This window comes from Ascidiella aspersa, chromosome 9, assembly GCF_963924565.1.
Source record: "Ascidiella aspersa chromosome 9, kaAscAspe10.2, whole genome shotgun sequence".
NCBI classification, from domain to species: domain Eukaryota; kingdom Metazoa; phylum Chordata; class Ascidiacea; order Phlebobranchia; family Ascidiidae; genus Ascidiella; species Ascidiella aspersa.
Window position 1 is genome coordinate 5,689,705 of NC_139455.1, and position 18,658 is coordinate 5,708,362.

Below are 18,658 nucleotides of genomic sequence, written 5' to 3' on the forward strand. Positions count from 1 at the left end.
AACAGGCTTACCGTACTTTGTTTTGGTAATAACTATTATATAATCGAATTATTGGGTTTCATTTCGTTTCAAGACAACCAATATACAAAATTAAGATCGCAACCATCTAGGCTGTCGCCCAACTGTCCTCGCTAGCCCAAGTGTTAAGGACTGATAAAAAACTTTGCGCTAAGACTTTTATCGTGCAAGTTAACAAAATTGCTTCACAATTTTAAACCACGATTGCTTATTTCCAATTTTTGAAAAATACTTATATTTCTTATGGAAAAAATCGTGGCTATGTGACTTGGATTTGCAGAGTCACAAAGTGTTGCCTCGCTCGTTGAACAAAACAACAACATTAAAATGTCTTAATGGTCCCTTCCGTCTTAGCCCAGTAACGCGTCTAATATAAGCACAGTGGTTTGGACCGTCTAAGCCAGGGGTTCTTAAACTGGGGTCCATGGACCCCCTGGGGAACTAGTTTTAGGGGGTCCATGAAGGCCTAGGTAAAAAACTAGTGTATACTTAAGGTAATTATTTTTTAAAAGAAAACACTTTAATTGAAAATTGAACGGTTTTGGACTGAACGTATAGTTAGACTCCATTTAACTTTCACATTTTTCGGACCGAAATAACAGAGTCATGAAGTCTATTTGTTTTGTGACGTCATTTTGTAGCATTTCTTGTCTACCGGGGTCCATGCAAAGCAAAAAAAAATTTTATGGGTCCGCGGTCAAAAAAGTTTAAGAACCCCTGGTCTAAGCAAACTTAACGTTTTTTCCTGGAAAGAAACAAACAGTTTCTAGGACCATCCAGAAGAAAAAATGCGTTTTTAACAACCTGTCACCTTAGATTATAGAGCTTAGTAAGATAAAATATATGCGAAATTACATTTAGCGCAAAAAAGTTTTGCGGTTCTTGAACCTTGACAAAAAATACGTCCCATGTTACACACGTCGCATTTCAACACACATACATCATCGCATATCAACGTTAAAACAAAATAACACATCGCATATCCACGTTAAAAAAATTACCAACTGTGGAATAACACTCTGCGTACTTTCTTGTGCTTAGACCCAAATTACTTTTCCTTTTATAGCAACGTGTTTGATTTGTAGGTCGCCACAACGAAGGCAGCCCTGAGCCAACCAAACAACGTATGGAACTCCGCTATGGAGACAACTTACAGGTAAGATCTTGCAAATGTGACTTAAGAACGCTATTTGTTGTGTCAGTATTACCCCGTGGGACGTTTTTTGCAGTTTGAAAGCTTTGTTGATTTATTTGAGGATTCAAAGTAGTAGAGCTTTTCAGTTTCCTTAATTAAGGCGGTATTGCAATCAGTTCGTTTATAAAGTTGCTTTTATATGCAGCGTTGGGGATCCAATATGAACCTTAAAAGTACACTACATTTTGCTTTGAAGAACCCTTTGTCATGTTTTGTGATCTATGTTTTAAATTTAAGATTAATGTCTTCGGAGACTTTATTTAAAAAGAACTGAAAACCTCTATTAGTGTTCAAATTAGTTTTACAGCGTTAGTTCTTGCAAGAACTGCAGCTGGCCATCAAAGCAAAATCTTGGGCTTAGAAAGTTGGCCAGCAAGCCTGCCAACTACATTCACCTGGAGAGCTACTATCTACTATACAAAAGCTTGGATAAGGTCTTCAATTCCACGTTTGGTGAGTGTATAGAAAGGTCAAGATTTTGTTACCTTGTTTTTGAAAACAAACGAGGAAATGGTAAAATAAATGTATCGTTTGTTTAGGCGTTTCACTTCAAAACAACATTTTCACGACCGGCTTTTTCAGCACGTGCTTAATATATCTTTCGGTATAGCACTTGTCACACTTAGTCACATAGAGAGCCGACTCCAATATATGAGTTTTTTTCAATTTCCATTCTATCTAATACTATATACACAATTAAAGAACAGCATTTTTAAGATTTACTACAACAGCTTTGGGTGAATCATAATTTTAGTGAATGGTGCCCAAGAAGATCAGCGCTTTTCCTACATCTCTTCATGTAAGGTTTTAGTTTGCCACGTAAAAGCTATGTAGCAGCTTGTCTATTCTTATTTGTTTGGGTATACATTCCCAGTGAAAAAAACGTTTCTAAACTTTGTTCTAAGCCTCCCTTTACAACAGTGGTTCCCACCCTGGGGGTCGAGGTATGGGAGATCGTCGTGTGCTATTTGCCATACGCATAATTGACAAAAAACAAACAATATAAACAAAAGATAGCAGTAGAGTAGCAAGAACAACCGCTAGTTTAACAATTGTGCAAATTTCGTTTGTTTCAGTAAACGTGTCGTGTTTATGTCGTCACCATTGCAGTTTTATGACGTCACCATGGCACAACTCAATTCAACTAATTTTGAAACAATCTATCAAGAAATGTAAACTTTTTTTTCGAATTGTACAAGATTGTATTGTGGTCTATGTGTAATACACAAAAAATAGGAAGCCGTATAGGTTTTCCAAAACTAAAAAGGGAGTCGCTAAAACAAAGTCGCTTGTGCTCCGTTATCTGCTCAATGGGCCGTGTTTGTTTGGGTGAACTACGCCTAAATGAGTTTTTCACCCGTATTGTTGCAGACTACAGCGAATGCGGAATAGCCGGCGACAATGAGAGCATACTTAAAGTAAAAAGTGGTGGAAGGGTGATTGCTGGCAAAGCAGCCGAGAGGGCTTGGCCTTGGCAGGCGATTATATTCCGAAGGATTGGAACTCTTCATCGAGTAAGCTCGGCATAACTTTACAGAATCAAATAATTGTTTTTGAAGTGTCTGTCAATCTTTTAGTCTGTTAATACATATGCTGTTGCTGCCAGGCATAATATACTAAAACGAAGTGTTACGCCTGCCTTTTGTTCCTGCTTAACGGCTTGTTTCTGACCTTGTGTACTCACACAACTAATATAGAACTTTTTTTGAACGCCACCGCTGACTCTTTCTTAAGCAATTGCTGCTAGCGCGAACGCTAGCTTGCTTGCTCCTAAAAAAAGTGACCAAACCACACCACAACTTAACCAAAAGAGACTGCTCTTGTTCTCTCAAACGGTTTGTTTCGCAAACAACGAAATGTCATTATTTTCTCCAACGTTTCGGCAACCTGTACAAGATGAATCAGTGAATGCAACAACACCATTCTCAACAACACGCATAGTAAAATATAATTTTGTTTGTCGTTTAAAACACACGCCTTTAGGTTTGCGGGACGTGCGCCTGTGTGACTTTTTTTGCAGGTTATGAATATATTTACTGAGGTGAAAGAGATTTACGTACACTGTACAGGTACCGATATGCAACTTGCCTATTCACTTCTAAACGCTAAGTCGCTTTAATGCTTTCGTTGTTTGTATAAATATCAATGCAAAGGAATTGTTCGGTCGAAACATATTCAAAAATATGGGACATATACTTTCTACCTTTTTTTTTTATTTTCGGCAATGTATTAAATACTTGCAAGAAATTTAAAAAGAATGCCGGTATACGCAAAAAAAATCGTACTCGCTTCGCTCGCAATGTGTGCCTTGACTTAGAAAGGTTAAGAAACACTGAACTAGATTAACTATTAAAGTCATCGCGTTTTCTCAAAGTAGTTTTATGTTTTATTACACTTTTCTTTAGTAAAATGGATGACGACGTGTGGCTTTTAAACCAAACAAACGCCTTTTTTCGCGCTTTGCCGCCAACACTTTCCTACCTCCTTAAATGTAATTAAACAAGTTTTTAAGTGCAATAAAAGATCCGAGGCCCGCCTGATTCACAGTGGTTCTAACATTTTAATCACACAATTCTTAGTTAACTTTTTGTGCGGCCCGCAGAGACCTTTCTGAGTTTGGTTTTGGCCCGCGACTAGAAAAATGTTGCCGACACCTGGTATAGAACAATAAAAGTTGCATAATCAGTACATCAGTTACTCATTTCGAACCTAACAGCTAGCTGTGTGACGTACAGAGTATGAAACACGGCCTTTTGGGCGGAGGATCTCTCATCAATGACAAGTGGGTTTTAACAGCTGCGCACGTGGCTGAGGCAATCTATGGTCGATACGGCTACTTTGCGGTGGGTCTTGGTAAGTGGTCGACCAGGGGCTTGTTAACATAAGAAATATTTGATAGTTGCTATGTATCACGATTGTACATGTAATAATACAACTTCGTCAACGGAGTTTTTTCTTACCTATACTAAGCGTTAATCCAGTGTTTCTCAACCTTTTTTTCCAAAACTAAAGTATAAAGCAAGGCTTTGGCGACCCAATTTCTTTACTGATCTTCTTGTAAGTGAACAAAGATAGAACATTGGGATAAATAAGTTCAATTCAAAGTTATCGGCAATTTTCGACTCATAGGTTCAGAAACACTTGTGATAAGCCTTTTGCATTAATTGTTGATTCACAAATGCAATCTTTAAATAAACGTTTTTGTTAATATGTTAGGGGTTTTCGAGTTGCCGGCCAAAAAGTGGAAGAAAAGTGAAATCAACACAAAGGCAGAGAGGTTCTTTCAGCCGTGCAACATCATTCAACATAACGATTATAACAACGCGTACCATTATGACTTCGACGTGGCACTTGTGAGTAAATACAGTATTATGATAAAACTAACATAGCCTAAAGCCCTAAATGGTTATTTCATCACATTCGTAAAGCTGATGACCGTTTAATGTGGTAACTATAGACAATTTATTTATAATACCGTTATAATATCCATTGATGAACGGCAAAATTCGTTTGGTTGAGATGCAAGGGTCCATAAACTTCATATGTATTCTCTCTAAAGAAATATCTGTCTGCCACATCAACACCGAGCAGTCAGACTTGGACAACTAGATTTATTTTAGCTTTTTAAATTAGATTAGAATTAAAATTACAACATTTCATTTTTTTCAAGTTAAATTAGAATTAGAATTTTAGATTATTTTGAGTTTTATCAAAATAGGTTAGAATAATAGAATTACCGAATTATAAAAAACGAATTTGAACTGAAATTTACATCTGATTATTTACATCAATTTGAAATCCTTTGATTTGACTAAGAGAATAAAAATGCCGTTGGACAAAGTAGCACATTTGGTAAAATCTGAATTAGATTAGAACTAAAATTAAAGCGCATCAGCAATTCACAAATTAGGTTTGTTAGCCGTATTTTACTCTAATCCATTGAATTAAAAAACTAAAATTATCTAGTTGACCAAGTCTGCCAGGAGTTATTTGCCTTTCACTCGGATTCTAATGCTTCTTTTCTGTAGATTCGGATCGGTAAGGAGCTGGTGTTAAACCAGCGGCGTAAACTTGTGCGTTCTGTCGACGGCTTTAACGGTCGTGTACCGCTATCCCCTTACGTCAGGCCTGTGTGCTTGCCTTGCAGTGGCGGCTGTTTGAATCGAGCAGAAATGCTGAACACAAACGGCCAACAATTGATTTCCGACGATGATTCTCCTGAAGTTTTGTGCCAAAAAGAAGGTGAAAACGATTGGATTCCAACCAAGAACCGAAATTTATTTTTTTAAATCTTTCGGGGCCGCAAAATATGTATATTATTTTCAATCTATAAATTTTTGACCAAATGTTTTAATTGAATCCCGAGTAAAATTCGTTTTTCAAATGTTGTTTTATACATTCAATCTTGAATGCTGAAATGTTATCTAAGAAGGGACAAACTTTTGACTATTGTATTTTTAGTAAACTGGTTGTTAAATGATCGAAATGATAGAACAACGATCATTGGAACTGGTTTTGGCCACATCGAAGTTGTCGTAGGCTATCACAGTCCCCGAAATATACTAGCTTCGAATAAACTCCAACAAGTTGAACAAAGGTTGCTCAGCAGACAAGAGTAAGTATCCCTCATGTCACGAAATATATACATGAATTTCATTTTAAGTTTAACAACCATAAAAAAATCACAATCGAGTCAAATTGAGAAAATGTGAATAAATCTTGCCGCTCTAAATCAAGCATCAAGCATCATTTTCTGAAAAATGGTTACTTAAATGGTCCGAAAACACAAAGATGTCTACAATGATACTTTCGCAATGGTTAAAGACTTTGGAAGCTCAGGCGACACACATCAACATAACCTACATAACAATTTCAGTTGCAGGGCCAGCGTACGAAGGATGGATGATATAAATAAACGATTCACCGAAGAAATGATATGCGCCACCTTTAAAGGAGCCAATAAAACAGCGGATACTTGTGTAGGAGACAGCGGTGGACCATTGGTCCGAAAGGTAGGCCTGTCGTTTTTACAACAATACATTTACGTTCGCACATTTGTGCGGAATATATTATCTCATCACATGCAGAGGTTTGTATTAATGTAGCAGATGGTGAGATTTCATCTTATGACCTTAACGATGCGCTTTCTGTGGCAAATAACCTCTAAGGTTAAGCAAACTCGGCTTTGCTACAACGCCGGACAAGTGAAAGAATTGTTGCCAAAAAAAATATTTTAGAGGTATTTTTTGTAGCAGTAATATACAAGACCCTTTCTACTCGGAACAAAATCGCTTCATACCTTGTGGTAAGACTGGGCCGTTATGCTGTACGTCCTTGCTGTAACACACTCTACGTGGCAGGTCGTCAACTCGCAAACCGGAGAAACGTGCTGGATGCAGATTGGGATCGTGAGCTGGGGCTACGGATGCGGGTACGTACGCGACGGAGAGCGTTTTCCTGGCTACTACGTAAACGTACCGAGATTGGCAAGTTGGATCAACGACACGATGAACGCGAACGATGTGTGCGAATAGTTATAGCCTTCTATCACATGCTATCTTAACCCAAGAATAAAAACAGTTTTCGGCCAAGAAAACTTTATTATGCAGAATTGATGTGTGTTAGCCCTACAATTGATCAGCTGCTAAGGTTTGAACAAGCTGTAATACCTTTTTTTAAGTCCCTTATATATATATGCGCGAATAGAAAAGCGTAACTATACAAAGAAAAGAGAATGCGAATATTCCATTGATTTTATGTTGGTATACTCGTAAACTTTCTCACTAGACAGTGCTGTAAGTCCCAGTCAAATCATTTGTAAAATAGCTGAAGTCCAATTTTTTTATATAGTAATGATAAGTCAAGTCCCAGTCAAAGTCACCAGTCGCCAAAGTTAAGTGCAACTTCCACCCAAATAAGTACAGAAGTATTCTGCATATTTTCTTGGTAAAGTATTTTCCGGTTATAAAGGAATGCTTCCATTCATTTTTTAGGTTGTTGCTTGAGATCTTCGTTGGACATGGGTTTGCCCAATGTCCTGGTTGGTAGCCGTGCCAACAATTGGCATTTCATTTTTTGTAGAAGCTGTTATACTTGATATTGGGTCGCCACGAAAAACAGCAGACAAAAAATGGTTGCAAAACGTTGAGATTTAAATCCTATTAGCGACAGCCATTCTGCCTTGAGTAGTGATATATATACGAAGCGAACCACCAGGATAAATCACCGCTTCAGGGCGCCCGAGACTCACAGGCTTTTTGCGTTAGGGCAGTTCAAGCTGTCTTAGGATTATTTTTTTCTCATTCGCTGTCCAAGTTTTTTAAAGAACCTAAGATCAACAAAATATCATTCCGACATCATACCTATATGGAAAAATAGAAGTATGAGAACGCATGGTCACCAAGTGGAACAACTATTAGGCACAAACCATTGAAAATAAACGGGTTTAAAACTTTTGTGGCCAATTTTTGGCAAATAAGCACTGAGACAAATGAAATGGATAAGTTTGCCAAAAGTATTCTATATTTGTGTATTTAGGATTTGTAGGTTTTTCTTTGAGTGTCGTGCGATGCTGAAATTTTAGGAAACTCCGGTTTGGGTTTATAAACCAAACAAGGCAATTAAGACAGAACAACTTGACGATCTTAAAGACGATTTGTTTACTGAAGAAGGTAACTCCATTCCGCAGCGGTAAAGCAAACAAGTACCCAATAAAGTGTTTTCGTATATTACAACATATAAGGAAACCCTTTAGACCAGTGCTCCGAAACCTTTTGTCACTTGCCCACCAACAAGGTTTAAAATTTCTCAAAAAATAGGCAACACCAATCATATAGGCAGCCAAGAGACAAGGAGCTCTTTATGATGACAAGGAGCTTCTTTACAGTGTTGTAAACAAGTCGATGGAATAAACTAAACAAGCTGACATGGCGAACAGTAGCCTAGTCCAGTGGTTTTAAACCTTTTTTAGCTTACGGACCGGTGAAATTTCAAAACAAATTTTGCGGACCGGTGGACCTTTAAAAATCAAAATCAACCCAAAATGCCACTATCATGAAAGATTGAGAACCATTACTATTTCTAGACATCGCCATTTGAATGCTGTGAACTTATGTTTAGTTCAATAAACAGTGGTTAGCGGCAAAAACACTTACCACAAGAACCGAAGTGCTAAGCCAAGCAAGTGCAAGCTACTTCATCGCGATGAATCGAGACAGCATTTTTTTAAAAACACGATGACGCCGACTTTTCGCAGCCCTGATAAACGCAATGCACATTAAACTATTATGCGACCGGTTGAAGTTGCCTATACGGTGGTTAGCAAGAACTATAAATAAAAAAAATTTGTTTACTCATTTGAGCGACTTAAGTAAAATAAACGGTAATAAAGTATCTGGGTGACCACGAAGGGTTTTGCGAAGCTGTGTTTTTTTTAACATTATATAGCCTACATATACGACAAAATAAAGGGCTTAGAAAGCACGTGAGACATAATTATTAAAGGTGCGTGAAAATGCTTAAGGCGGGTCGCATTTTCATTACTAGAGCGGCATCGGTGTCAATCTGATACCCAACCATCACAAGAATTTAAAGCTGTTTAAAGCACAGTAGGTTAACAACTGGAAGTAATTAAACATAACGGTGAAGTGATTTTCGGTCTTAATCGTAAACAAATATTCTTGAACACTTCAATTTCACCTATTTATGCTTGTTTAAAACACGGCTGCGGAGTCGGAGTTGGACTCGGGACTCGGGACTCGAGTAAGACCGCGTAAAACTACCCGAGTACCGAGTCCGACGTGCGCATGCGCAGTATCAAATTTTTTAACTGTTAAGGCGACAAAATGTAAATTGTAAAAGTGTAATAGCAAATGTGAAATATTTTTAAACCATGTAATGCGGGTGGATCAATTATGACACCAATAGGAGTGGATTGCAGAAAATCCACCGTAATTTAGTTGCGTAAATGGGTAAAATACAGGCTGTAGAGTCAGAGTCGGGACTCGGGACTCGACAAAAAATTACATTTGGCCGGAGTTGGACTCGGGACTCGGGAGTCGGACTCGGGTGTATTTTTTTGGCCGGAGTCGAACTCGGGTTTGTTTTTCACCGACTCCGCAGCCCTGGTTTAAACACACTGATGACGACATTTAGTATCGGACCGGGTCACAATCTTTTTTTTCAAAATTTAGGTCATCGGCATCGGAACAAAATGTTAATTACCGGGCATCCCTAACCTAATTTATACTGTTTTTCTTATCGCACCTTTTAAAACACTATAAAAAGCTTAAGAACCAATGCTGTAAAACGAAGTTTCATTTTGGCCTTTGTTTTTAAATTACATTTAGATAAAGCAAACTGGGGTGCTCATTAGCTTTTGAGGAAAAACAAACTGGTTTATTTAAAAATGAAGCAGAACGTAAAGATTAGTTAGCCTGTGGCTCGTACATGTAAAGCGGTCCTAGTAGTCGCTAGCAGCAAAACAGACGTAGTAGGCATCGCGCAATCGTCACTGTAGTAAGAAGGGCTGCGAAGTCGGTTAATAATAACCAGAGTTTAACTGTCGAATCCGACTCTGGTCAATAATTAAAACCCGAGTCCGACTCCCGAGTTCCGAGTCCGACTCCGGCTCTACCAGCATATATTTCACCAAGTTAAATATAGGTAAATTTTCAGCAATCCCTTCATAAGTCATATAATTTATCCATTCACAACACACAGTTGAAAGCTATATCAGCTTTAAATATTTGGTACTGGGCATGCGCACGTCGGATTCGGGGCCCGAGTTCCGAGTCCGATTCCAGCGAAATAAAGCGACTCCGTCGAGTCCCGATTCCGACTCCAGCGAAATAAATCGACTACTTTGAGGCCCGAGTCTTACCCCTACTCCGCAGCCCTGGTAGTAAGTCGTTACGTCAAACCGCTGATTGCACAGGCGGCGACGTTTCGAACAAACTAGAACCCGCCTTATTTCGTCTTGTAGCCCGGCAAATGAATGAGACAAGTTTGCAGCAATGCAACGGAATGCGATTGCTGCAGCTCGGTTGTGAAAAACTTGAGCCATGTACAAAGGAAACTCGCTTTGGAAGATGCAGTTAAGTGTTCAGTTTCGATTGTGTGGGAGTGGAAATGGTTAGAAGTAAAAACAAACAAGTAAAATCATTCGTGTTGAGCTTCGGGGTTCCGGAAGTTTTCGACCTGGAAAAAGTCAATAGTTCCGGAATATAACGTTCGATTGCTCAGTTTGTAAGCATGACCTTTGAAGTCAGCATTTCGGCGTCAGAACCAACAGACTTCTGCATGTGTATACTATAAGTGTATGTCCGATACCGATACACTAGTGATACCTTTGGTATATGGCTGGCGAGAAACACGCAGATTAATGGTAGGCCTACTAATAATACAGCGAGAACTATGCAAATTAATAATAAGTAAGGAGATGTTTTTAATTATTATTAAAGTTAGTATTACTATTTTTATTCTGGTAGAAACAGTTTATGGACGCCAATTCATGGTGTCGCTTCTGCTACTGAAATATCTAACCACCCTACCAAGGATTATCATTTTTAGATTAGTTTAGAATTAATATCGAAGCAAAGTCTATTTTGCCTCATTTAGATAAGAATTACCGTATTCGCGAAATGTTGGAACTAAACCAAAATCCGAACTATAAAATTAGTTTTAATCAATTCACAATAAGTCTTGATAAAACAGCTTTTCTACTTAAATGAAATGTGAATTAGCACTATTCGGTTTTACATGCAAGGCTAAAACCAGAAGCATTTCACCAATTAGATTAGAACTACCAGCATAGCGCTACGATTTGTCAAACTTGGCAACTAGAGGTTTCTATAGTCTTGATAGAGCGCGACTCTCTCTGTCGGAATGTACTTTGTTGGTACGATGTTGGCCTGAAACGCAGAAAAACATAACTTGAAGGAGCCCAAATCGAAGCAGAGGGCTTTGCCAAGTGCTTACTTTTGCGCTTTACGAGTTGCAGAAACGCAGTAATAGTTTGAAACCTAGAGCTGCGACTCACTTCTTGCTGAATTTGAGAAATGCGGCTTGGATTGGCGGAAGTGGTTGACTGCTGAGAGATTTCGTTTGGTTAAGTGCAAACGTAACCTACACAATTTTTCAGCAGCCTGAGACGTTTTACTATCGCGTTAAACCTAAAAGCTGAGGGAAAAAAACTGTGTAAATATGCTAGTTTATTTATGCAGACGGACTTTAATTGTACAAAAGATTTTCGTGCTGAAAATCCCCTTTCCTTAATGCGAAATTTGTTTAAATTTATTGTAAGTTTTTTTTTATAATTCAGGTCAGAATTTTAGAGATGAGAATCGAATTCTCTCTTGCGGCGTTCTTCTTTTTCTACTGTCTGTTTGGTGAGTTTTAGGGTTTGGTTTAGTATTTTTTATGGCAGCGGTGAATATCATCCTTTCAACTTCTTTTTAATTATAGAAAAATAGAACTACATCATTATGCAGAATGGGGATCTGCACGTTTTTCGGAGACTCTTTATTTTTATTTTGGTTTTGAACTGATTGGGACCGAATGTTTTCGCTCAAGCTGCCTCGCTTCCAATGTTTAACTATAGCGTTGCTTTACAGAGACCTGCCAATGCGTTTGCAGGCGTGACTTAGACCAGCTCCCTAAGGGTCGAATCTGCAGAAAGCCTTGCACTAGGACGAGCGACTGTCGAGGGGCTAGAAAGCGATGCTTGTGTGACGGAGAGTGCGGCAAGTCGTGCTTTAATCCAAGTAGGTCTTCGGTTGCTAAGGTTTAAAACGTTTATTCCTGCTGGTTATACAGTGCCGGGTCAGAATAGGGAGCATCCATGAATTCTATTGCGTATTAGGCATCAAGGACCTTCTGTAAAGTTACTAGTATTTTGACCTGAAGAAGATCACCTGTATAGGTTACCGACACGTCGGCCCTGAACACAATGTTTGTCAGAATAACCCCTTTGTAATTAATTAATCAAGGGCCAGGGTTGCATAAAAAGAAAAAACGAGTTAGCACGTCTCTTGATGACCAAAGTTAATCGTCCTATAGTTGCTGCCGTCGACTGTAAAAAACGGTTAAGCATCCGTCAATCTTACCAATGAACCATGTAACATGGATGCCATCCTGACAAGATAAAGCGAAAAAGCTTCATTCAAATCAGAAACGAAGATATGCCACTTTGAAGAAAACCAGTGTTGCAATAACTTAAGTCAAGATCGAGTGCACTTAAGTCACTATTTATCAAAGACTTGACTTGACTTACGTCTGTTGGACGAATGACTTGACTTGGACTGAAACTATTTTGTCAAATACATTGGTTGAAAAAAATGAAGTGTTTTCATTTAATTTTTTGGATAAAATTGGGCCATTTGTCTTATTTGTTTTACGTAAAACAATTTTCATGCTGTAAATATAGGGTTTTTGTTAATTTTAGTTGAGTTATTGCTCATAATAGGACGAATTTACCAAGTGTATTAGTTTAACGCTTTATTTTTTTATTAATGACTTGAATCGAAGTTGACTTGCTTTAACAACGACTTGTCTGGGACTTGACTATGGCAACTGATTACTTGAACTGGGACTTGACTTGGACTTAAGTTATTTCGAAATTACTAGTTTTAAACACTGGAGAAAACTGAAATTAACGGCCGTTTTAAACTTGTAGTTTATATCGTTTTAGAAAAAAAGTATATTTTGGCAAACATTTTGATTTTATTTTGTTTTCCATAATTTTCCAGGGGCCGAATGCCCTGCACTGCCAGCAATACCACATGGAAAGGTTTACTACCTTACTGGAACACGTCACTATCACAGCGAGGCGGAATACGTCTGTAACGAGGGCTACAAACTGGAAGGTTTCACCCGACTCGTTTGCCAGAGCAATAAACGCTGGTTCGGAATAAGTTCCTCCGTGTGCCTTGGTTGGTGCTGTCGTTGATTTTTATTTGTGTGTCGCATGTTTTTTTTTAAGTTTAAGTTTTGAAGTTTTTTGAACCAATCAGGGATTTTTGAGTGTATTCTAAATATCATTTATTTTTTCGTTTTGAAAAAAAAAGAAATCCTCTTTCAAGAGGTCATACTGCACCCCTATAGTCCATGATGAACTATTATTATAGTGTAGGCCGACTGATTTTCATTTTCGTCGCACAGCAGCAATAGAGTTCATGTTGTTCACAGAACTCGTATGACTAGTGGTAATCCATTTCACGGAACAAGTAACGTTACTGGTATACGAAAAAAATACATTTTTTTGCACATTAATCGTTTACAAAATTAAGAAACTTGTAGTCAGCTTTTTGAAGTTGTCGTTCAGTTAAATTTTTATCAATAAATTTAGTTTTGCTTTATATTCAACGACATTTTAACTGTATTATATCTTCATTCGAGCAACATATAGGGTATACCCGAGCTTTCAGAATTAACCACCCAGGCCTAGTTTATCACATTAAAAATCATTTAAAAATGAACGCAAATCGTTTAAAAATTATAAAAGCTATAGTCAGCTTTTTGAAAATGTCGTTCAGTTAAATTTTTATCAATAAATTTAGTTTTGAGTTATATTCAACGGCATTTTAAATGTGTTATATCTTCATCAAAGCAATATGCGGCATACGCGAGCTTGCAGAATTAACTACCCAGGCCTAGCTTTATCACATTAGGTTCAGCTAGAACGTTTTTACGTTATATAGTTGTTCATCTCTGAATTGGACAAACATATTGAACAGCATTTGCTTTTTTTTTCGCTGTTGATTTACAATTATCCCATTTCTATTTCGATAAGTAGGTTTTTGTTAATTTTCTGCAATAGTTTTTAGGTTGCATTTTAACTGTTACAACATTTTTGTGGAACAACCATTGTCTTGTTTTTCTTTGACATCTTTATGATTGTTTGTTTTTCTGATATAAGCATGAATATTGGTGGGATAAGACCATATGTTACGCGCTGGATGCACTGTCCACACTTTTTTAACGACATAAAAATAAATGCTTATAGAATCCGGACTATTGATTAAAGCTATACCTTTCGCAATGCAGTGAAGCAGTGCGAGGCGCCGCGGGTACCGGACAATGGTCGGGTGGACGACCAGAACTCCGACTACACCTACGGTTCCCGAGTGACCTTCGCATGCGACCTTGGATACACGCTGGTCGGCAACGAATCAGCCACGTGCAACGAAAATGCGACGTGGCAAGGCCAAGCTGAGTGCATCGGTAAGTTCAAGGGCCCACAGTAGGGATGTCTGATAATATCTATCAAGAGACAGCAGCGCTATTTGTCCGACACTATACAGAGCGAAATTAAAGTCGACCAGAAAAACTAAATTGATTCGCGTAGTTTAATAGCAACTAACGATATACAAACTTTCTAACGCTAAATCGACTTTCGCCTTCACCACTGTGAAAACCTTGCTGTTTAGTTTATAAAATAATATTATTTTTATCTATATTTTAGAATCTAGAGTTATAGACCTTTTCCACTCGTAATATCCAAATCAATCACAAAGGTTTGAAAATATTTAAAAAAACTTCATTAAAACTCATGTTTGCATTTGTAATTTTTAAACAGAATTGGGGTGCCCTTTCCGTATAATTTCACTATTCTGTGTTTTCAATAGGTTGTTTTAGACATTTTCAAACCTTAGTAGTTTCTTTCACATCTTACTACTGAACGTTTCTTTATTACTATTTCTGTCTACAGGAGGGTACATCTGATGGTATACAGTATATTTGATATAATCTAAGCCAGGGGTCGGCAACCTTTCGTATGCAGTGTGCCAGTTTCTGAATAATGTAAAAATATAAATAACTCGTGTGCCAAACATTTTTCTATGTTTGGTTTCGCACTAATAGCAACCAGGGCTGCGGAGTGGGTTAAAACAACCCAAGTCCGATTTCGGCCGAAAAGTTGAACCCGAGCCCGACCCTATCCAAATGTGCTATTACGTCGAGTCCCAAGTCTGGTTCCGACTCTACATCCTGTATTTCACTCACTTACGTGACAAAAATAAGTTGGATATTCAGCAATTCACTGATAGGGCCCATAGAAAATATGCCACGATATGCTATTCCACCTTAACAATTTACAGTTTGCTGCCTTATTACTTTCAAAATTTGCATGCGCCACGTTGGATTTAGGAAGTTTTACTTAGTCTTACTTGAGTCCGTCTCCGTAGCCCTGCTGTTATCTGCTAATTGACGAATGACGAATGATCTGACATCTAATTTACGTTTCTTGGGAGACGCCATTAAACCAAATTTCTAAGTAAAATTCTGGGCGCTGGTCAAGAATCCTACTACATTTTGTGGTTATATTGCTAACAATGTTTGGGCTAGGGTCAGAGTTAGCGTTTGGGTTTGGGTGGGTCCAGTATTATTATTATTATTATATTTATTCTTACATATTTACGCCTTCCTTGCCATTTTACCTTTGACACCTCGTTTCGTTAGTGGTAAAATAAATAAATTATGGTAGGATTGTAGACAAGCGCCAATTTCTGTAATATACTCAAATCCTGCTGAAAAAAACGAACTGTCACGAACACAATACTGTGCTGCCCGCTAGTTTGGAATCTACTTCGACGCTTTTCAGCCGACACCTAGAAGTTTTAACTATCAGCTACTCTTTTAGCTTAACGCTTTTATGAATACAGATCAGTGGCTTTAACGCACACGCCACTTTTTAGGCATTGTGACGTAGTGCGAACGGTTAGTCGTGAACAACAAGTTTATCGCCCACAAAAAATAATGTTAAATACAACAGTACGGACATTAATTTTTGACACGAACACTCCAAATCGAAATTAGTGAAGTAATAATAATGTTAATGATGTAGTAGTGATGTAATGGTTGCACTTTGTTCGTGCGTGTTAAATCATTTGACGTGCCCTGAAATATCATCACAAGTGGCACGCGTGCCAGGAATTGCCGACCCCTGATATAAGCCAATAAGAACCTACACGGTTTCCCTAGGTATAAATTTAAATAAGAAGCACTAGCCCAGTGTCGGGTTTTCCTTACAATTTTTACATCAGTGCGAGTAATATTATGATGGCCGTATTTGATTCCATTCAATAGAGTTGAACATACAAATATAGATGCAGCAGGCTCATAGTTGTACCGGAGGCATCGGTAGGTAAGGATTGCATGGAGTTTCTTGGAAACTGGTTCAACTTCCTTTTAAGCGACTTTCATTCCGCTTGTAATTTTGAAAATCTTGTGGTTTATTTTTGTATTTTAGAAAAATCATGTGACTGCTTAAAATGTAACCAAACAATTACAGTTTTCGTCAATACCAATTGTTTTGATACGAGTGATTTAAAGGGTTACAATGATTACAAAAGTAGCGACCTTTCTGACTCCTGTGTAGTGTTGGTTTCCGAAGTTAACCGAGGCAAAAACCTCACATTAAATATATGAATTACATGAAAGAAGAATCTGTTTTTGCTTGCAAAAAAATCACGTGATTAGTCGGCTGTTATTGATTGGTATACTCCCAGTTACTTGTAGCCTGGTACATTAGAACAACTAGCATACGAAAGAATGGTGATATTTAAGCTAATGCAATTAGATAAAGTTTCGATTCGGCTCTGATCCACACGCAGACCGTTGGACGATATGCTGCTTACCGGAACATTTTTCAAATTGGTTCGCCAAAATGACACCGAGAGTGGGTCTGTCACGCCAAAATTGGCCCGATCCGGCCGGACCGATTTTGGTCGTAATCAAGCGCCAAAACTGGTCCGGTCGGACCGATTTTGGCGTTGGAACAGCCGCTAAAACAGGTCTGGCTAGGGTTAGGGTTAGGCCGGACCAGTTTTGGCCTAGCCGGACCTGTTTTAGCGGCTGTTCCAACGCCAAAATTGATCCGACCGGATCAGTTTTGGCCCCGGACCAAATTTCGCGTTACAGGCCTATATATTGACGAGCTGCAAATGAACATGGCTTGATGTTGCTTTAGAAACACAGCCAGCTTGATGGCGTTAAGCGGTCGAGTTTCTTAACTTTGCAGTTTCAAAAGCTAGTTTGGTTACCTAAAAGCAGCTGTTTTAGCCACGTCTGATATATAAACCCAGTGTTGTAAATAAGTCAATTTGAAATGACTCCTGTCCCAGTCAAGTCAATTGTAAAATAACTAAAGTCCAAGTCAAATTATTTTCACAAATGGCAAGTCATGTTCCAGTCCAAGTCATTTTTGCGCAGCAAGTCAATTTTTAGTCACTATAGTCACTACATAGGCATCAACAGTAATATTAAACGTCTGAAAACGCAACTCGTTCTATTCTAAGCATTTTTTCGCAAAGAAAACACAGAAAACTTAAACAAATAGCGAGTTAACATTTATTTTATTTAATGATTGGATTTAAAAGTCATTTTTGCTCAAAAAGAATTCAATTATAACACTTTAACATACCTAGGCTAAAGGCATTTGTGCAGATGTCTTAAGTCAAAGACAAGTCATTAAAAAACAGTGACTTAAGTCATTACAACACTGTGTAAACCACACTCACCCAACATCCAACTTCGTACCCCCTGTTTTTATACCTCCAATATCCTACCTCGCCTGGGGGCATATTTACATAGTGTAGGCTCTGATGGCGCCTATAGCAATATTAACCAATATGAACGCTCTATTGCGCCAAACAGTTGACCAATCAGACAGCCGCTGTTTGAATCAGCTGTTTAGTGGCGTCAGTTTTGTCCTTAAACAACATGGATTAAAAGTATAAGTTGTTTCATGTGTTAACTTTAAATCCACGTGTTAAAACAAATTGGGGTCGCATGCAAATGCTGATTTGTTTTCATTTAAGTTCGGGTCGGTTAATAAAAAGGTTGGAGACCACTGTACTAAAGGTTGTTAAATGCTGTTTCGATGCAAAAACACAACACAGCTTGGTGCAACTTTTGTTTTATTTTACAGCTCTAAAGCTTAACTGCAAATAATTTGCCATTAAATACGATGTTAAACATCACAAAAAAACTATAACTCTAGCCACTCGAACCATAAAGCTTAAATTGGTTTACACAGAAAAAATATCAAGTCGAATTTAATGGGCTTTTGCATTTTGTTGATTATTTTTAACATTTTGAGCCAGATTTCTTGATTTTCTACCCTTAGAAAGGGGGGCTGCACATCTTGGAGCCCCAGAAGGCCTTCTCTGAATTGCAGTCGGTTGGCACAAAATTTTGGTTCGCCCTCCACTCCGTTTTGCAAGCATAGGAGTTTATTTTAGCTGGTGCATAAAAGTCATCATTTGTGATGAAGTTTTTATTTTAGTTAAAGTCCCAATAAAACTTTCCAGTGCTTCTAGACATTGCTCGGTTTCAAAAGATTTTCCTAGATTTTCTTTTACAGTATCAAATGACTGTGTCAATGATTTAATATTGGCTTCCTTTTGTATACCAGAATATTTATTCACATAGGATGTTTTAATCTTT

General features: G+C 38.0%; 2 protein-coding genes across 2 annotated transcripts in view; both read left to right on the top strand.

Moving 5' to 3' along the window:
• Positions 1-6,747, top strand: part of LOC146132049 (sushi, von Willebrand factor type A, EGF and pentraxin domain-containing protein 1-like) — a 43,303-nt gene extending 36,556 nt beyond the window's left edge. Inside the window, exons 33-41 of the mRNA XM_083397194.1 lie at positions 1,104-1,174; positions 1,513-1,666; positions 2,585-2,727; positions 3,949-4,066; positions 4,430-4,566; positions 5,242-5,455; positions 5,675-5,828; positions 6,090-6,225; positions 6,574-6,747. Of these exons, the coding sequence (XP_083253320.1) occupies positions 1,104-1,174; positions 1,513-1,666; positions 2,585-2,727; positions 3,949-4,066; positions 4,430-4,566; positions 5,242-5,455; positions 5,675-5,828; positions 6,090-6,225; positions 6,574-6,747 (1,301 nt within the window). The remainder of the gene's footprint in view (positions 1-1,103; positions 1,175-1,512; positions 1,667-2,584; positions 2,728-3,948; positions 4,067-4,429; positions 4,567-5,241; positions 5,456-5,674; positions 5,829-6,089; positions 6,226-6,573) is intronic.
• A 4,793-nt stretch (positions 6,748-11,540) lies between these two features.
• Positions 11,541-18,658, top strand: part of LOC146132050 (uncharacterized) — a 31,168-nt gene continuing 24,050 nt past the window's right edge. The window contains exons 1-4 of the mRNA XM_083397574.1: positions 11,541-11,601; positions 11,827-11,976; positions 12,961-13,143; positions 14,258-14,434. Of these exons, the coding sequence (XP_083253700.1) occupies positions 11,550-11,601; positions 11,827-11,976; positions 12,961-13,143; positions 14,258-14,434 (562 nt within the window). The 5' untranslated portion in view covers positions 11,541-11,549. The remainder of the gene's footprint in view (positions 11,602-11,826; positions 11,977-12,960; positions 13,144-14,257; positions 14,435-18,658) is intronic.